Below are 21,155 nucleotides of genomic sequence, written 5' to 3'. Positions count from 1 at the left end.
ACAGTTATAAAATTCGTTTACCCACGGACAACCCCTTGCTAAAAATAGCTTTTATTAAATATTTAGTATTTTTTATTAGTTTATTTATTTTATTAGTTTATTAGTTTATTTAAAGAATGCAATTCCACGTGTTAATATACAAAATTTGATTGTAATTGGTCGAATAGTTCCTGATAAATTGAATTTTTTAAAAATTCTTATTTTTAAAATTCGATTTCTCTGGAACTATATTTTGGGGGTTTAGAAATTCGAATAAATCGAAAAGAAATGTTTATTCAGAGAAAGTACATTTTTGTGTTTCATTTTTTTACTTCAAATATCGCCTGCACTATCTAACTGATAACATATTTAAAGTTACCGCTTTGAATCATTTTTTGATCATCCTGTTATATCCCTTGAACTGTACATCCTGTTATTTCTCAAATTTAAAGGAAAATTTGGAGCTAAGCAACCTAATTTAGTATTCTTAAGAAAAAATTAAATTAAAATAAAATAAAAATATATATTATTGAAAGCTTTCAATTCAAGAGAAAATTTTTTGACGTTTTAAGCAATAAATTTATTATTTCCTTTTTATATTTTTGGATGGAGAATTTGAAGAGATTTATGTAATTGTTTATGTAGTGGATCCTTATTTAACAAAATCTTGTGTTTTAACATTTTCAATATAAGTCAAATATATAAATATAAATAAAATAATTATTAGAGTGTCCTTACATTTTATGATACAATTAGATAATTAACTAAATTTTCATAAGTAACAATATTAGTATTCATTGACTAATAATCAACCTGTAGATAGGATCAACTCCTAACTATATTTTTGTTCAGCGGTAGCGACCCCAACCAAGTGCAATGCAATAATTATTTTAGAAAACTTAGAAACGAGGAAAAACTTCGAATTAATATATATTTTGTTTCGTGTTTGAACTTTTACCTGCTTTATCATGCTCTCGATTGATAGCTGCTTATTGAGAAGTCTATCCACCTATAGCTGTTTATTGAGAAGTCTATTGAGACATAGCTGTTTATCGAGAAGTCTATTGGCATATAACTGTTTATTGAAAAGTCTATTGAGATAAGGCTCTTTTTGGGGAAGTCTATTGAGATATAGCTTTTTATTGAGAAGGTTGAATTGATACCGCTGTTTATTGAAAAGTTTGAAGAGAAATAACTGTTTACTGAGAAGTCTATTGAGATATAGCTGTTTATTGAGATATAGTTGCTTATTGGGAAGTCTATTCACTTTTAGCTGTTTATTGAGAAGCCTATTGAGATATAGCTGTTGATGGAGAAGTCGATTGAGATATATAACTGCTTATTGAGAAGTCTATTGAGATATTGAGATATAGACCTTTTAAGAAGTCTATTAATTACTGTTTACTGAGGTTTCTATTGAGATATCTTTTTATTGAGAAGTTTGAAGCGATATAGTTGTTTATTGAGAAGTCTATTTATCTATAGCTGCTTATTGAAAAAACGATTTCGGAAAAGATAATGAGTACTTCAAAACAATATTGAAAAAAGGCTACTGCTACATTATATCTAAAAATGTAACACTATGTTATTTATTTATTTGTTGAAAGTTTTACATTTATGTTGAAGCAAAATCACGAGAGACTGGAACTTAACGATTTAGAGTGACGCCATAAGTGTTCATAAAATTATATTTGAACACATACCTCTTAAGACGCATTTCTAATAAATGTTCAATTTTTTTTCAATTTTATTTTTAATAGATTGTATGTATTTATTCTTAGCGAATAAAATGTTACAGGTACTTCGTTTATTTAAATATAAATAACTGATTTTGTGATTCAGTATTTTTTGAGCAACGAGTGAAATAACTAAGGAAAAGAACATAGAACTTAAAATTTTTATAACCTAATACTTTTATTTTAACCATTTACATGCCGGACTCTTATTTAACATTAATGAAAACAGTGCCGTTGTAAAAACGAGTGGCATATGGTTTGTTTATAAATTAAATGGAAACTTAATTCAAAAATTTCTCGTTAGGTTTTAAAACACAATGAATGCTTGATTTTTGATAATTTATATTATTAATATTATTATGATAATTATGATTTTGATATATATATTATATTGATTATATAATTATGATTGATTATATTATTATGATTGATTATATTATGATATTCATTATAATATTATATTGATTATATTATTATATTGATTATATTATTATATTCATTATATTATTATGATTGATTATATTATTATATTCATTATATTATTATATTGATTATATTATTATATTGATTATATTATAATGTTAATTATATTATTATGATTGATTGTATATATTATTATATTGATTATATTATTATGATTTTGATAATTTAGTATTATTAAAATATCTTTGTGGATAAGAATGTTCAGCTTCTCCAGTTGTGAAAGCTAAGAAGGAAAGATTTAAGTTACCGAGTTTTAAATTTTGAAAAAGAGGTATGTTCTGAAAATGGACCATTGGTGTTTAAATCGTTAAACTGGTTGGCTTTTAAACGGTTATCGTTAAAAAAAGGTTTAAAATGAGCTTAATTAATTTTATTCACAAATAACATACACTATAATTGTAATGCAAGAACTCATAACTTAGATTTAAACCTTTTCTGATTTGCTTTTCTTTAAAATTTTGAAAAAGAGGTATGGAACATAGCCGTTTAAACCGGTTATCTTTAAAGAATTATTAAAATGAACTGAATTAATTTTAACAACAAATAACAGACACTATAATTGCAATGTAAGAACTTATAGCTTGTTTTTATACCTTTTCTGGTTTGCTTTTCTTTAAAATTTTGAAAAAGAGATATGTTCTAAAAATGGAACATAGACATTTAAATGGTTAAACCAGTTATCTTTAAAGAATTCTTGAAAGGAACTGAATTAATTTTAACCACAAATAATAGACACTATAATTCTAATGTAAGAACTTATAACTTAGATTTACACCTTTTTTCGGTTTGATTTTCTTTAAAATTTTGAAAAAGGGGCATGTTCTAAAAATGAATCATAGGGGTTTAAATGGTTAAACCGGTTATCTTTAAATAATTCTCAAAATGAACTGAATTAATTTTAACCACATATAACAGACACTATAATTGTAATGTAAGAACTCATAACTTAGATTTAATACTTTTCTGGTAAGCTTTTCTTTAAAATTTAAATGACTGAAGCTAAAGTATATCAGAGACAAATTTTTTGCTTTCAACTTTGTTTATTTGTGGCCTGTTTCTGTCTCGCAATAAAGATTATTAAAAATATGTTAAGAGCTGAAGATTTTTGAAACATTAATCATAAAACTTACAAAATACGTATGGACAATGCATTTTGTGAAGAAATAAATGTACTATGTTTGTGTGTTTTAATGGAAGAGCTACTGTTTATGAAGATATTATTTCAACTATCGATAAAGAAAAACAAACTATAACATACGTGGTTGCTAGAAACTCATAAAATTACATTTTAATTGTACGTTTAAAATTTGTTTTGAAGGAATTTTGTTGGTGGTATAATCAGTAGATCTATTTTTGTTTCAGTCCGGTAACCATATGAAATTAGAAAATTGAAAATGATTGAAAATCAAAATCAACGAAACAGCATTTGCAAGACATCTGTAATTATGAAAAAAGTACATAAGAATTACTCCTTCTTTCCCAAATTAGTTGCTACATTTGAATATTTTCTTACTGATTACTGATACTGATGTTTTTACGATTATGTTTGAACAATTTTCAGAGACTTCAGGGTAATTTGCTATCAATAAACAACATTTACTTACTAAGCATTACATCCTTCCCGTTTATAATCAGTACCAAGCTAGTTAAAAAAATTAGACCTTCTTAGCAATGACTAATAAATGCTGAATAAATTTTGAACACAAATCGTACTTATATCTTGACATAAATAATATTTTATCTACACATTGCAACAACTCGGCATTATGCAAGATCTTACATTGCTTAAAATGGTTATTTGTAAGTGTGGCTTGACAAAAGTATGTTTCTTATCATGTTCAAAAGCTGTGATACTGTTATTTGTTATTAAAATCTCCCATCTAAAGTTATAATGAGGAATAACAAAAGAGAAATAAGTTTTCCAAACCCAAAATCAACTGCTTTATTTCGTTACCGAAATTTTTTATGCTAAAGTATTTTTTTCCAAAAATTAATTAATAATGAAGTACTTTTTTGTTGCTATTATTACGAATTTGTAGTTGGATCCTTAAAATAAAGATATTAAAGATTGTAATCGTTAAACTAGTTTATGAACGATATAAACGTATAAGTTTGAATCTGAAGCATATTTAATTTTTTCGACTGTAAGCAAAAATCAAAAATGAATAAATAAATAAATAGAATATAAGAATGAATAAATAAGTGGGAATGTTTCTATAGCACCAAATTATTCCTTGCTTAACTAAAGATTAATTCATCCAATAATTTCAAAATAGTAGAAATTTCAGTTTAAAGAAAACTTTATAAACCATTTTTTTTGTAAGTAAAAAAATTAAATAGTTGAATATGAATTTTCTTACATTGTCAAATCATTTCCGGCGCAAACCATTTTTTTCTCTCAATAAATTCGTCCTAAAGATTATTTCGTTCATTATTGTCATAATTGCAGTAAGTTTAGTAGAGAAATAAACTTAACTTTAATTTTATTATGCAGATATAGTTTCGAATATATTGAAGATAGATCTCCAAAATATTTTGCACCCAAACAATTTTTGCGAGCGTTAAATTTGACATTTGTTAATAAATCGAACTTCAAGACTCATTGTTGAGTATGGAGTATGTTGCTTGATATTTTTAATTAGGCAAATTCAGAATAAAAATTAGCAACTACAAGTTAACTTCAATTTGTATAATTTCCTATGACACTAATTTCTTTTTTTAGCCATTACTTTTCATTAGATATACTAAAGATCAATAAACTTTATTTCTTTGGCACAACATTACATACTGTAAGTTCTACAGCACTGCCAAGTTAACTTGACGCAAAATATATACTGTCTACATTTGTGAACAAAATTACTCAACTTAAATTATAGTTCGAGAAAAAGTGGAAAAACATATTTTCATACGTAATTTACGAAACATGTTTCAAGTTAACCCTTTGATGGCAGACTTTTTATTAAATTTATTTTTAATGCTTTTTGAATTTTTTGTTTTGATTTAGGTCAAAATGAGTGAAAAATATTATATTTAGCATTTTAATAATTTATGGGTACAAAAAACAGCATGAGACATTGGTGTATTTTTCTTCATTTAAAATACAATCTTCCAAACACGACTCACTTTAAAACAATAAATGTTTTCAAATTTGCACTTATTTTCAATTATTTAAGACTAAGAGAGACAGATATTGATCATTGAACTTTCTTCAATTTACAAAACGATTATTGGTAAATTTTTGAATATAAATGAAAAAAATTTAAACTACTTTTTTTGGATTTTATGATCGACTTTTTTTTGGATAATATAAATTTATTTAGATTTTGGATTTATTTTATACAAATACAATACTGATAATCTAACGGCTTTTTTAATAGCTATGAGACAATTTTTATAATTAAGATATGAAACGTCAGAAAAAATAACAAAAGGGACACCGGTGTCTCATCTGCGCCAAAGAGTTAACTTTATGCCGATCAAAACGTATAATAAAATGACTAGAATATGAATCACATGATGAACATCAATTGAATTACCGAACTATCTTAATAATAAGATATTATAATCATGGTGAATCACAAGGGATAAATCCTGGAAGAAAATTCATCCTTAAAAAATTTCCTGCATTCCGTTATTTCGGCAATCCTTTGTCTTGAATCAATTACTAATCCTCAACGTTTACTTCAAATAAAAAGATTCCTCTGGACCATCTATGAGCTCGAGTGTTTCGTGATGTTTCGGGTGTTGATGATTTCGTGGGTGCTCGTGATGCTTCGAGTGTTCGGGGTTCTTCGTGTGATGTTCGTGATGTTTCGGATGGTGGTGAACTGAGATTCGGCCTTTCCAATCGCAGAAGGTGTCAGACGAGTTGCATACCCCACATGAGCAAGATTCAGCATCGTAGTATTCGTAAAATCGTAATTCTTCGTCAGCACCGGGATCACAGTTGCGTAATTCTACCCTCCTCAGCTTCCTTCTTTCATGCATGCACACGGGATGCACGGATATCTTGTAAGGAAATCTCCAGTCTGGTATCTGCAATGTTATACTAGTATCAGTTATTGTTTATGCCATACAAGTATCAGTATGAAATGTCATAATACTATCAGTTATTGTTTATGTCATACTAGTATCAATATGCAATGTCATACTAGTAACAGCATGTAATGTCATACTAGTATCAGTATGTAAAGTCATACTAGTATCAGTTATTGTTTATGTCATACTAGTATCAATATGTAATGTCATGCTAGTATCAGTTATTGTTTATGTCATACTAGTATCAGCATGTAATGTCATACTAGTATCAGTATGTAAAGTCATACTAGTATCAGTATGTGATGTCATACTAATATCAGTATGTAATGTCATACTAGTATCAGTATGTAATGTCATACTAGTATCAGTATGTGATGTCATACTAATATCAGTATGTAATGTCATACTAGTATCAATATGCAATGTCATACTAGTATCAGCATGTAATGTCATACTAGTATCAGTATGTAAAGTCATACTAGTATCAGTATGTGATGTCATACTAGTATCAGTATGTAATGTCATGCTAGTATCAGTTATTGTTTATGTCATACTAGTATCAGCATGTAATGTCGCACTAGTATCAGTATGTAAAGTCATACTAGTATCAGTATGTGATGTCATACTAATATCAGTATGTAATGTCATACTAGTATCAGTTATTGTTTATGTCATACTAGTATCAAACTAGTATCAGTATGTAATGTCATACTAGTATAATACTAGTATCAGTTATTGTTTATGTCATACTAGTATCAAACTAGTATCAGTATGTAATGTCATACTAGTATAATACTAGTATCAGTATGTAATGTCACACTAGTATCAGTATGTAATGTCATACTAGTATCAGTATGTAATGTCATACTAGTATCAGTATGTAATGTCATACGAGTATAATACTAGCATCAGTATGTAATGTCACACTAGTATCAGTATGTAATGTCATACTAGTATCAGTATGTAATGTCATACTAGTATCAGTATGTAATGTCATACTAGTATCAGTATTTAATGTCATACTAGTATCAAACTAGTATTAGTATGTACTGTCATACTAGTATCAGTAATTTTAGTCATATAAAGTTTAAAATGTACACTAGAAGATATTTTTTTGTTTTGTTGCATGAGAGTTTTGGATGGATCTTTGATATTTCTGCCTCGCTGAATTCAAATTTGCAATCGGTTTTTCTCGACAGGATACATTTTTCATATGCAATTCAGTAATGTTTTCCTAACCAGGATTTTATAAAATTCACTCGAGTAAATTTTAAAATGTATATAATGTGTCCCCACTTTTCCGCAACGTAGGCAGTGGTAGGAAGAAGGCAATAATATATTTCAGTTTATGATGAGATACGTTAAGGTCATATGTTTCGTGTCTTAAGTATAATTGTATAAGCTTAAAAGGAGCAGACAAGTGCATATGCACGTACCTCACTTCTCTGGTAAGTAGGATGTGGTGGTAAAAAGATTCATTTTATGAGCGATACCTTAGGGTCACTTATTTTGTATCTTAAGTATAATATTCAAAAGAGTAGACAAGTGTATGTATATAGAACTTTATGTTCTTCATGAACTTGCGTCAGACAAAAAACAAATTAAACTAAAAGTGCCATTTTTAAAAATGTCTATTGATTTTCGAAAAAAAAACTTATTTCAGATCCTAATCTCCACACTCAAAGATCATTGAAATATCTCATGCAACAGAAAAGTAAGATCAAGTACTTCTATAAATGCAACAAAACATTTGCTCCCCAGTGTTATCAGTAAAATGCAAAACAATTATTGCATCTTGTTTTCATCTTAAACTATCTGAAACTTTTCTGGTGGATTTTTTATTTAGCAAGTTTGGTAAAACTTTTTTACATTTATATCTTTCTTTCAAATATTTTTTAAAAATAAGAAGTAGGAAAAATGTATTCCACAGTGTTATCAGTACATAACATAAGTTATACTGATGTAAAATAAATAAGAATTAAATACCAGCACATTTATGAAGCAAACATTAACTATGCATATTTTAGCAACACACTGAAGGTGAATGAAAACATGATGACAAACTTTAATACAATATATATGTATAAAATGAGAGGGTTTTAATGCGTTGTAATTACAAAGTATAGGCAAGTTTGGTAAAACTTTTTTACATTTATATCTTTCTTTCAAATATTTTTTAAAAATAAGAAGTAGGAAAAATGTATTCCACAGTGTTATCAGTACATAACATAAGTTATACTGATGTAAAATAAATAAGAATTAAATACCAGCACATTTATGAAGCAAACATTAACTATGCATATTTTAGCAACACACTGAAGGTGAATGAAAACATGATGACAAACTTTAATACAATATATATGTATAAAATGAGAGGGTTTTAATGCGTTGTAATTACAAAGTATAGGTAGCACACATATAATCCTCCATTCTTAGAATGAGCTTTATTTAAATTCATCTGAAAATAATATTTTTTAATATAGTAAGTAAGTGAGGTAATTGATTTTGCTAATCCTCAAAAAACGTAATAAAATAATATTGCTGATATAAAGAATACTGTTTAAAGAAAATATTTCAATATTTAAAATAAAACGAAAACATAAAAAAAAATATTGTAATTATCTTTGGTAACCCTAACGAACTGGATAAAATGAGCAAGTTAAGATATTTGAACCAGTTATTCAAGTTGTCTTCTGCATTGGTTCTAGTAACATATATGTAATCTAATCTTTTATAAAGATTAGGACATAAGAGTAGATTTTAGAAAACTAAGAACAACCGATGAAATTTTAGAAAACTTAGGGCATAGGAGGGAATTTCAGAAAACTAAGAGCATACAATGAAATTTCGTAACACTTAGTACGTAAAAGGAAATTTTATAAAACTAAGAACAAACGATGAAATTTTAGAAAACTAAGGACATAACGATGAAATTTTATGAAACTTAGAACAAACAATGAAATTTCAGAAAACTAAGGACGTATGATGACATTTTAGAACACTTACACACATGATGAAATATGAAAAAAGTTTCGTTTTATGTTTTTTCCCAGAAAAGAAAATGAACATCTAAGGAGTAGAGATTTGCAAGAAGTGAAGAGTTACAACAACTTCGCACAAGAGTTAACAATACATAACAACAAGCATAAAATTAGCAGAATTATCAGAACTCGTCAGAGTTCTTTTGTAAAGAATAATATTTTAATCATGATTTAAAAAAAAAGTGAAAATAATATACGAGAGTAATATGAAACTCTAGCAGAAGATAAGCATTTTCAACTATTGCATGCTGCAGGCATTTATTTACAATACGGAAACTTGGATTCTCGATGGCAAATCTATAGAAAAAGTCAGAATAACTGAAAGAAATATGGATAGGTGTTTGCTTGTAAAGGCAAGAAAGGTTCGAGAAAGAGTGACACAGATAAGACTGCATTAAAAAGTTTCAGAGAATTTAGATTTTCTATTTAAGGAATTAGGCCCTTAAAATTGCAGTGAGCTGACCACACAGCTGGTAAAACTAACTATCACTGGATTTTATACTCGGGTTATAAAACGATCATGGGACCACAAATAAGATGATGAAATATAATTAAAAAAAAATAATAAATACAACAGCAGATGTACAGCAAATCGAAATCTTTGGAAAGGTTTGGAGAAGATCTTCATATAGCTGAAGACAATTAGAGATTAGAGATAGTAGCTAAAAGCTATTATAGAGACATAACTTCATGCCACATCATATTTTTCTTCAAGGGACTATTATTCTCATGAAACCAAACGATCAAGAAAGTGACCCCTCACAAGGTGGTCAAATAAAATTAACCCTATGCGAAATAGCCAATTTTAGTCAGTCAACACATTAGTAATTGCGACCACAGTCAGGGCATTCTTCATTTCATGAAGGGATACTTTTTTCTGTCTGTTGCTTAAAAAATTGCTCTGCAAAGGATAAAAAAGGCAGTTAGTGAGTGGAAAGCAGATCAAATTGGAGAGGACTATCAGTTGATAGTAGGACTACCAACTACTAAGCTTTTGCTTAAAATATTTTATAGAGAGGTAGACAATTAAAAATTAAAGCTTTCAGAATTTTTGTAGTTTTAACCAAAATTTTAAAAGCCTTTTCGCGAGAGTGCGCATGCTTTTTAAGTATCTACTACTATATTCAATATTTTTCAAAGATTGCGGCAATTGGTAGCTATGAAAGAGGCGTCTCATGTAAAGCTGTGAGTCTTTTAGATGTAGTGGTGTAACTATAAACTATAACTTTAAATCAAATTTATAAAAATTAAGAATAATAAATTGAAACATAAACTTAGCTACCACTAGAAGAAATTTTCCCAAACAGACTAAAAAAGTTGGCAGCCCTGTAATAGTGCACTGATAATTGTTGAAGATGATCACAATGCAGATGACAACTTCATATGTTATCATACCTTTCAGTATAGCTCGTTCACCAGGAGTTGGCACTTGGCTCCGCCTTCATCACGTGGTATGCGACGATACTATTTCGCTATTTTTGGGAGAAGGTTGTGAGCAAACTTGAACAATGTTGCTATTTGGCGATCGTTGGGCAAAAATATTTATTTCGCAAACTTTATGTGCATTTTTTTAACAATAAATATTTCATAAATTTGATTATATTTTGCACCATTTTTTATGATATTTCTTTCTTTTGAGTGAATAGTTTGTCCTTTATGAGACATTTCGCTGGGAGAACAGTAGGTTTTAAATTTAAACTATATTTAATTAGCAAGTGTAACAAAAGGTATAATAACAGATGATAAAGCAAAGTAAGTGACTGGAAAAGAATTCACTTTTTGTGTTTGGCGCAAATTAAGGGTTGTCTCAATTTCAACAACGGAGATATTTCTCTTCTAACTCCCGCGCTGAAATGAACTCTGCGTCCCAGGAGGTAGAGCCAAGTCTCAACTTCTGGTGAACGAACTATACTTTCCCATTAGCCGGGAGCAAATGTCGCCAATTGTGATCCAAACGCGAACCAAGTCGCCAAACGAAACGAGTGACAAAAACAGTCAACGGAATAAAAGTCGAAAACGTTAAACTATAAACAAATATTTATTAATAGTAAGCAAAACAAGTTTAACTATAAACAAACATAATTAATTATAAAGAAAACAGTTTTACCCAAAAAGAATGCTTATAATAATTGGTTGTAAGAAATTTGGCAGAATTCTACTTTATTTGGTCATTTTTCGCTTGCTCCAGGCTAACGGAAAAACAACTACTTTTCTTTAGTACTGAACATTGGAACAAACAGTGAAAAGTTGTTGAGCTAACTTAGAAAAAATTTTCTTACTTTTATACTACTTTAAACATAGTCAGTTCTAGGTAATAATATACATTAGTTTTGCATATTACTTTTACATTACTCTACCTCGAACGAATCACAGCGCCCCCAACAGGAGATGGCTCGAATAATATCCCAACATTGTCGTCCATCTCTATCTGTTCTAGTCGCTTTTAGAGTATATTCTCTCCTTAAACACGATAGCACTCCTTTTAAATTCCCGGAAACATCACTGTTCAGTTCTTCAGCTTTTACAAGAATTAAAATAGACAAGAAGCACATCAACACTTCTTGATACCGATTCGGCATCTGAAAACAAAAATAGTTATATTAGTAAAGAATGGTTTCGAAGAGTATTAGTAAAGAATGGTTCGTAAAGAATGGCATATTATTAAAGAATGGTTTGTAAAGAATGGTATATTAGTAAAGAATAGTTTGTACTCAACCTATTAAGCTGATGTTTATGCTATAGAAAATGTTTTGGACATTTTTTTGTTGTTCCAATTAATTAACCGTTTAAATAACAACGTTTAAGTTTTGGAACATGTTACTTTTACTAAATCAAAAAGACAAGCATTTCAATTATATCTATGTTAACATTAATTTTGGATTAACAAGGCATTTATATCTTGTTTTAAAAGCAATCTAAAAACATGTTTTAAAAGCAAGGGAAGCTAAAAATATTGATGTAAATGTCAAGAATTAAAATGATTATAATAATAAGGAGTTTACAGAGGAAAATAAAATCACAAAACTAAAAATCAATGAGAGCAAAAAGCTCTAAGTGTAAATGTCTGAAAGTAAAAGTCTGAATAAAAGTCGATGAAGTTTAAAATCACAAGTAGATAAGAGTTCAAAATGTAGAAGAGGCTAAAAGGTGATCAGTATAAAATAAAGATGACATGTTCTACTGTTGGTTCAGGACTGAGGTCAGTTGACCTGGGTAATAAAATGTCCTCGAGGGTTTGCTTTATAATTTGAATCACAATTTTCCATCATGATCCGATTTTCCACAATTTTCCATTTTTTAATCACAATATATTTAGGATTAAAATCAATCTAAATTGAATTTATAAATTCTAGAATGAAAAATCATAATTTTTTTTCTACTTCAATTATTGAAATAAAATCTTTCCAGATATATCTGTAATATCCCAGATACCCAGATATATCTGATATATTTATCAGCTATCCTAATCTCTTCTACCCTGAGAATTACATAATTTAATAACTATTTAAAAAATAGCATATGCAGTGTGTTAAAATATGCGATGTATTCAAATGTGCAATGTGTTAAAATTTACCATGTATTAAAATATGCAATGTATTAAAATATGCAATGTATTAAACTATGAAATGTATTAAAATATGCAATACATATATGCAATTATGCAATGTATTATTATATCAATTTAGTAAAAATATGCTTATTTATAATACATTAGTTTGGAAGTGGATAAGTTCTCATCACGCTTAATTGCTGAAGAAAGTGTGCGGTAATTATTCATTTTAAATTAATTTTAATTTTTCCTCCAAACAACAGAAAACGTGTCATATTTCCGCATTTTTAAAAAAGATCTTTAGAAATTAATAATTAAAATTTGTTAGTAAAAATTGTTAAAAAGTATAAATTTATTATTTCTTGCCAAACACAAAATTTTCTTCTAACGAACAATATGCAGGAACATTAAAATTTTATTTTAAAAAAATGGCGAGGAACTTAATAACAATTTTTCCTGGGAAATGCTTAAGATTAATTAGTTTGTATTCTTTATTTTATTATGCTTATACTAGGGAAATGTTTTGTTAAAAGCTAGCTTTGTGTCACAGCTGTGGTTTACAAAATATTAATTTATTTGCAGTTTGAAGATAGATTAATAATATTTACTTTATTGCCGATATATTTATTCATAAGTGTTATAAGTCTTTTTCTTATTCCCATGTTCAGAATTAAAGACAGAATGTTGTCCAAATTTAATAAATAACCATTTGACTATTAAACTTGCAACTAGTTACCATGTAAAAAATGTATCAGATTCAACAAAAGTATTAAAAAATTTTTTTTTGCAGTTAACCATTAAAAATATTTTAATTTCAGAATGTATACCAAATTAAACAATATAGCAAAATAAAATAACATTTAGACTCTTAAACTTATAATTTGTTACCTTGTAACAGATTTAGCAAATTGAAAAAAAAGTATTAAAAATATTTTTTATGCAGTTCACAATTAGAAAAATTTCCAATTCCTTGAACTCGTAAGTATAATATTTATTTGCCGCATCATTAATCAGATTTCATTGACTGTTTAAATCTTTATTTATTGGAAGTTTGAATAACCAATAGAAAGTCATTATAACGAATGAGTTTATTTCTCAATTTCCTTATTTCAAATTCTCTGTTGTTTCTCATTTCCATGTTTCTCTTTTAAAGAACAGAATGTAAACCAAATTTAAAAATTATAACTCAATAAAATTACCTTTTGATTATTTAATAAATATATAATTCCTTACCATGTGACAGATTTAACAAATTGAAGAACAAAGTATTAAAAGTATTTTTTATGCAGTTTACAATAAAAAGAATTTACTAATCTTTGAACCGCTAAGTATTATATTTATTTGATGAATCTTTAATAATTTTTAATACGCAGTTTGAATACTATTTTATTGCCAGTTTGAATAACTAATAGAAAGTCATTGCAACGAATGAGTTTATTTCTCATTTTCGTATCTTAAACCTTTATTGTTTCTAATTTCCATGTTTCTGTTTTTAAGATCAGATTGTTTATCAAATTTAATAAATGTAACCCAATAAAATAACCTTTTAACTATAAAATGAACTTGCTGCTAGATAATATGTAAGTTAGCTAACGAAAGCATTAAAAAAAATTTCATACCATATCATTAAGAAATTAATATTACATATAATTATTGCAGTTTCAGAACATAGTTTTAAAAATTTTTCACCCAAGGATAATAATACAAATATGTAATATGGCACTTTGTTGTGTTTTATTTGCATTTATTTACTTATTTATTAGCAGTTTTCTTTTTGTAGGAACAAAAACAAAAGTATGAAACTAAATCAGTAAATTATTAGCACAAAAAGAGACTATTATGCTCTAATGTATTTATTTTATAACCGTTGTTGAACAGCTGACCCAATTTGGGGTTTGCGACTACCAATATTCAACTCCGCAGCCTTGTAATTTTGAACCCAATTTATTAGTTTCATACTTACTAAGTTCATAGTTACTAAGTTCATAGTTACTAAGTTCATAGTTACTAAGTTCATAGTTACTAAGTTCATAGTTACTAAGTTCATTGTTACTAAGTTCATAGTTAAATAGTTACTAAGTTCATAGTTACATAGTTACTAAGAAGACAAGAACTGCCTTATCAAGTATAGGTAGAAATTTGCCTTCGTGGAGGACTTTTTTTGATGGAAACAACCAGCATGTGCGTTATACGGAGAAGAAAACCACGGAAATCTATCTCTCACGGTTAGCCTGGCGGAAAAGGGATTTTAACCCATGATCCGTCTACAGGGTTACCCCGGTCTTTGAAAAATTTTAGTAGGGGTAGTAAATTAAGGTTAATGTTAGAAGTTATATATTATTTTAATGTACCACTTTGTCGTTACGTGGTGGAAGTTTCATGCGTATATTCTTTCTTTGGAAAACAATTTCTAGTGGTGGTTACACAGATATTAATTTATCGACATTTGTTTTATTTTCGTTGCCACATTTTAAAATTTGGAAGGCCCGCGGGAACCCTGTTCTACCACTGAGGATATTTTGCGTTTGTCCTGTGGTTGGTGTGACCCGGGTGTGGGGTTCGTATAGACTATGCCATCGCTGGGATTCGAACACTCTTCCCCTCATTGGAAGGCGAATGCTTTATCCCCTTAGCCGCCATGGCTCTTTAAACATTCATTGTAATTATTTCAGTATTATAAAGTTAATTATTGTATTATAATGTATTGTATTGTATTATAAAGTTAAAGTCAATCTATAAAGTTAGCAATGTATGTTAACTTTATAATGCATTAGTCATTGTATTATAAAGTTAAAGTCAAACTTATTTACAATTACTCAAAATCAGAAAGTTTCATAGAATAAAATGAGCTTCGTTTCGCATATAAAAATTATATTTGAAAATAATAATAAAAAGTAAATATTGAAATAAAATCTTCCGGGAAAACTTTGAGTTTATTATTGAGGCTGATTACAACGAATTTCTTTCATTTTAAATATAAATAATTTACAATGTATGCTATGATGGTAGTTAATTTTATAATTTAAATAAATAAAAAAAAAGTTTTTACAACTTCTTACATTTTTAGTTACGTATGACATACCTGATTAAGCAATTCCTGCTTACAATAGTATAATCAAATGTTATATTGCTACCACCACAAAGAATATTACACAGAAATTGTAAAAAAACGGCAGCTATGTGATAATACTCAAAATTCCAGTTATTTCAGCGAAAAATTGTGAGCCCTTTGAAAATCCCCATTTCCATTTTTTTCAAGACAAATTAGCCTATAAGGTAGCTAAAACTATCCAGTGTTTTAGCAGATAGAAGCAATTACATTTCTACTATAAAGATGACTTTAAAATTTTACCTTTTATTTTATTCAGGACTTCCATGTGAATATCGTACGTGAAAAAAATGCGATACACGTTTTTCTCTATACTTAAAGGCTGTATTGTTATTGACATTGCTTTGTGTATGGTACTCAAAACGAAAATATTGTTTAAACGAAAAAAAAAAAACTGAACTTCAAAACGAAAACGTTGTTTAATAGCTCTTCAATCGGAAATAAAAGTCTCACGGGATTAATTTTCTCTGGTCTATAGGTCAATATTACGTGAGTAGTTTTGAGTTGTTTTTTTACTACCAAATGATATCTATTTTTATTTCAAAACGAAGTCTCTTTTCTCAAACAAAAGTCAATTCGGGATATATAGATACTTAAAAACAAAAATCATAATGTAAATAGTATTTGGGTATAAAGAAAATAATTAGCCGTAGCACAAATTTTGTATATATGTAATATACCAATACGTCAAGACCATTAGGAGTCAAGACTCTTACCCGCACGTCAAGACTTTTTCTTGTATAAGCTTATTTTGCGTATAGCTTAGGTATAATTTAAAATGAAGACAAACGCTCAAGTTTAATGAAAAAAACTTATAATAATAATGTTAATAATAATTAGCAAGCTTTTAAGGAAAATTTATAAAAACGTTCCATTCTAGCAGCCAGTAGTTTATAGTTTTTATAGTTCTCCTCTCTATTTTTTTTTTTTGCTTTACGTAAGAAAATAAAATAGTAATTTAAAATTTTTGTTACAACGGTAGTAAATGTGTGAATTCTTAAAATATACTTTATTTCAAAATTGCTACTACATGAAGGATACTTTCTAATTCATATTTTATTTCATTTAACCCTTCAATGGGCCATTTATTTCCAGCAAAGCTAAATTAAAGTATTTTTAGAATTGAAATTGATATCAAAATCGTAAATATAAGGGGGAAAAACTAATTTAGCTTATAAAAAATTAATCTAAATTTCAATGTCATTTTTTTGTTGGTAAGTGTATTTACCTTGACCTATTAGGAACTTATTTACTTTTATATTTCGTTATTTATAAAATAAATTTTATAACTGTTACAAACTTCAAAGGGGATTATGTATTTTATAACTTTTATACGCTTTCTTAAACAAAGAAATGGTTACCAAATTTATTCAAACGCACTTCAAGAAAGCTGAAGTTATTGACAAATGGAAACCTGAATTAAAAGTGGTAAAAAAGTTTACCATGTACTTTAAAAAGTGGCGGTAAGTGTACTTACCACGGCCTTCGAAAGGGTTAAACAAAAGCCTAACAACTCGAAATCACTAACAGTTAAGGCGAAATTATTTCAATCAAGAAAATCATGAAAGTTTAAAGGAACCAAAACAGTTTTTACAAAATTACTTAAAACAACAATTTTACAGCATGATTGTAAATCCATAAATTACGCTTTAATACAAAATTTTTTTTTCTCTATTTTACACAAAACTATAATTAATCATCTTAATGGATGTTTGAAAATTAAGATTATAAACGCCAGGTCGGTAGTATAATAGGAGGTAACTTAGGGAAAATTTGACCCTAACCAGATGGCCGTTTTACAGTGATTGTCAGATTCTCACGAAAGAAAATTGAATTTTAATCTAATATCTTAGAATGTATTATTAAGGCTATATTATTAACCTTTATTAGAGAAATTAGCATTCTAATTCCAAAAAAGAGTGAAACTGTTGTTTCAATTGGAAAATTAACACTTGAAACTTTTACAAATGATGTTATCTTTACCCATGCAAAGTTCGGATCGAGCAAAATGAGAGTTAGAAGTTAATAACTTTTATCTAGTCATAGTTTCATCGATTTTGACATTATTTTATAGGATTGCAAATTTACATAAAAATGCGTTTTTAATTATAATGTAATCTGTATGACAAGCTTGAATAAGTAAGTAACAAAGGAAATATAAGAAACAGGTATGAGGGTATTTCACGGGAGCCCTAGGGGGCAACAGACTAAAATAAATAGATTAGCAAGGACAGGGAAATGGTGAGATACTGAAAAGATTAACTAAATTATTAAAAATTTTCAAAATATAGAATGACTCCCAAATATCAAGTTAAGAAGGTGAGGAACAGTGTTGAATGACTTTTGAAGAAAACTCGCACCTGTTATTTGAATTCTAACTGTATGGATTCACCTATTATGAAAAGGTAATGTGGAACTTAAGTAGTTAACAAGGGAATCAGCATTCAAATGAATAAAACAAGATTCTAGAACATCAAGATGAGCTGATGTGACTGGGGTGGAAGTAATTTTTTGTAATTATTATTTAATGCTAAAGCTCGATTATTATTATTATTATTTTTAGTTTCGCCAACATTCAAAAAATTAATTTCATGATTATCGGGTCTTTTACATTTGTTTAAATTAATTGTATATAGTGTTGTTCAAAATTGTTGTAAATCTAATCTACAAAATCCGAAAGTGAAATTGTATATTTCAAAACTCACTATCCCTTTAAATACTGGAAAGAAATCACCCGTTGTTGCAGACACGCTAACTTCTTCGAAGAAAAAATCTCAGGGAGATGTTGGTATGTATGTTGACAGAGACGATGTTTTTGGAAGATAAAATCAGAGAGAATTAAGAAGCTCTGTAACCAGTTATGTTTATTATAATTTAATGATAGACTCGAAATTCTTGTTTATGGAAAAAAGCCGTATACGCCCTGAGGATCTAAGATAAATTTTGATGATGATGATGAATTTCTTGTAAATTAAAAGATTAAATAGTCGGGTAACCATCCATGACTATTATAATTTTATTATGATAAACAACCCTGCTATAGGCAGAGCTTGTCCGTCCCTATCCCGGTCTTGGGCCCTAATAAAAGAAGAAGATTTTACGATGAGCTAAGCACCCATCTACGTAAAAATACATCGTTTACAGAAACCCTAGTAAAGCCCAATTTTCTGCAGGATATGGTGCAGAAACTCTGAAAGCAACAAGAAAAAAAACTCGATACTTTTCAAATTAACGCCGTAGACGAATTTTGAAGATCTGCTGGCTAAAAAAAAAATCAAAAATAGTGAACTATATCATAAAACAAAACCTAAATACATCACAACAGAAATGAAATAACGAAGATGGTACTGGATGGGAAACACGCTATGAATGTCTCCAAAAGACCCAACTGGATCAGCTTTGACATTAGCACCGGATGGAAAATGGAAGAGAGGCTGACCGAAGCTAACCTACAAGAAGCATCCGGGGATGTCCCAGTTAGGAAAAGTGTAAGGTTTCTAACCAGTAGGGATAGAACGTCAAATTTGTGGCCTCATGCGCCACCAGGCGTAAAGAGAATTAAGTCAGTCATGATGATGACCAATAATTTCTTGTCGCTCAAAGAAAAAATTAGAAAATTAAGTAGTTGTCCAACCAGTTATTAAAAATGCAATCATTTTTTCAAAAAAAAGACATTCTACTAAATAGAAGCTTAGTAATTGGCAAAAAAACCCAACCTACTATTTTTTATTTTTAAAATATGAGGCAGAAATATTAATTTTTCCTTTTAATAAAAGCGATAGTCCCCCTATAGAGTAATTTAATATAGATTAATCTTGAAAATGGTCTATTCTTAGAGCTTTGGTACCAAAAATAAACTTTGATCATTAAAAGTTTTGTTTGTAATTAGTTCTTTGTTTACCCTTGTAAGTCTATAATATCAACAACAAAAACACTTGCCCACTGTAAACTTCTCAAAAACTAAGTTTTTTCTAAATAATTTTTCAGAAAATATTATTGAATGAGATAAACAATTCCAGCATTTCTTTTTTCTTAAAACGTCTGACTTACATTAAATACAGTACTTATTTGTCATCCTTGTCAAATTGTCTTTTTATAAATTTTACACTAAAGTTATTCTAAAATAAATATGACAATTTAATAGAACCTTGAGTTTATAATTTTGAAGATATTTTTTTTACCAATGTTCCAGTTTTTTGAGAGCAATATTTTAATGACAGAACTATTATAGCATTCTAACTTTACTAGTTATTCTCTAATAAATAAGTAAACGTAAATTAATGTAAAACAAATAGGCAAAAATAAATTATGATTTTTTACGAAAGTGCATACTTTAAGCAAAGTTAACATTTTAATTCTAATTGTTATTTCGAGTATTCCCACCATCTATCGAGCATTTTAAATTGCTATTTATTTAAATTATTCTGATTATGTAAGGGAGAGTGGGGTTAATTGTAACAGGGTAAGATTGTAACAGAGCAAAAATTTCTTGTTTCGGGTTCTAAATTTGGTTCCTAGGTGGCGCACAAGGTGTATTTAATAAATCTACATGTACACCCCTGCTGGCAACCATTTTTATGTACTTTTGAAAGAGTTACGTCACAAAAGATATTTTCACGCAACGTAAGTACTTTTTTTGGTGTTAGAATATTATATTGTAACAAAATAATTTTGTTTAAACAAATAAAAATTATTAACCGAATATGTAAGTGAACACCCTAATTAACATTTCAAAAAAAAGATTAGTTTTGTTAATTAACTAGCATTGATTTTAACAAATGAAGCTGAAATGGCGTCTTGGGGACGACTGTAACAATAAGTAAAGGGACTATTGTAACAGCTGAAAATAAATAATCTTATGTTTACAAACCATTACTTAACTCTTTAAGAACCATCAATAGTTTCCTATATCATTTATATTATGTTGCTTGTGCATTATTTCATTTGTCACCTTTCACAGCATAAATTAAAATTTTTAGCTCCTTAAAGTTAAAAGTTTAACCCTTTAGGTCTCTTCTCATTATTATTTTTACTCCTAAAATATCATTACTATTTTGATCAATAAAAAAATATATCGCAACTATGATAATATGTATAATTAACTATGCTTTAGTTGAATTTATGAACTGTTACAATTGACCCCGTTAGTGGGGACAGTTGTAACAAGTGCACGACTGTCAAAAATTGTTAATAACTAAAATAATAACATTTAAAATAAG

General features: G+C 28.2%; 1 protein-coding gene across 1 annotated transcript in view; it reads right to left on the bottom strand.

The window, feature by feature from the left end:
• Positions 1 to 4,941: 4,941 nt before the first annotated feature.
• The window catches only part of LOC107456671 (Glycoprotein hormone beta 5), a 29,380-nt gene continuing 13,166 nt past the window's right edge, over positions 4,942 to 21,155 (bottom strand). The window contains exons 2-3 of the mRNA XM_016074602.4: positions 11,635 to 11,856; positions 4,942 to 6,233 (exon numbers count right to left, since the gene is read on the bottom strand). Of these exons, the coding sequence (XP_015930088.2) occupies positions 5,877 to 6,233; positions 11,635 to 11,856 (579 nt within the window). The 3' untranslated portion in view covers positions 4,942 to 5,876. The remainder of the gene's footprint in view (positions 6,234 to 11,634; positions 11,857 to 21,155) is intronic.

Source organism: Parasteatoda tepidariorum, chromosome 5, assembly GCF_982258835.1.
Source record: "Parasteatoda tepidariorum strain Cologne lab strain chromosome 5, Ptep-v5.0, whole genome shotgun sequence".
NCBI lineage: Eukaryota > Metazoa > Arthropoda > Arachnida > Araneae > Theridiidae > Parasteatoda > Parasteatoda tepidariorum.
Note: the sequence above shows the minus strand (reverse complement) of the source record. Positions and strands in the feature narration are given on the sequence as shown.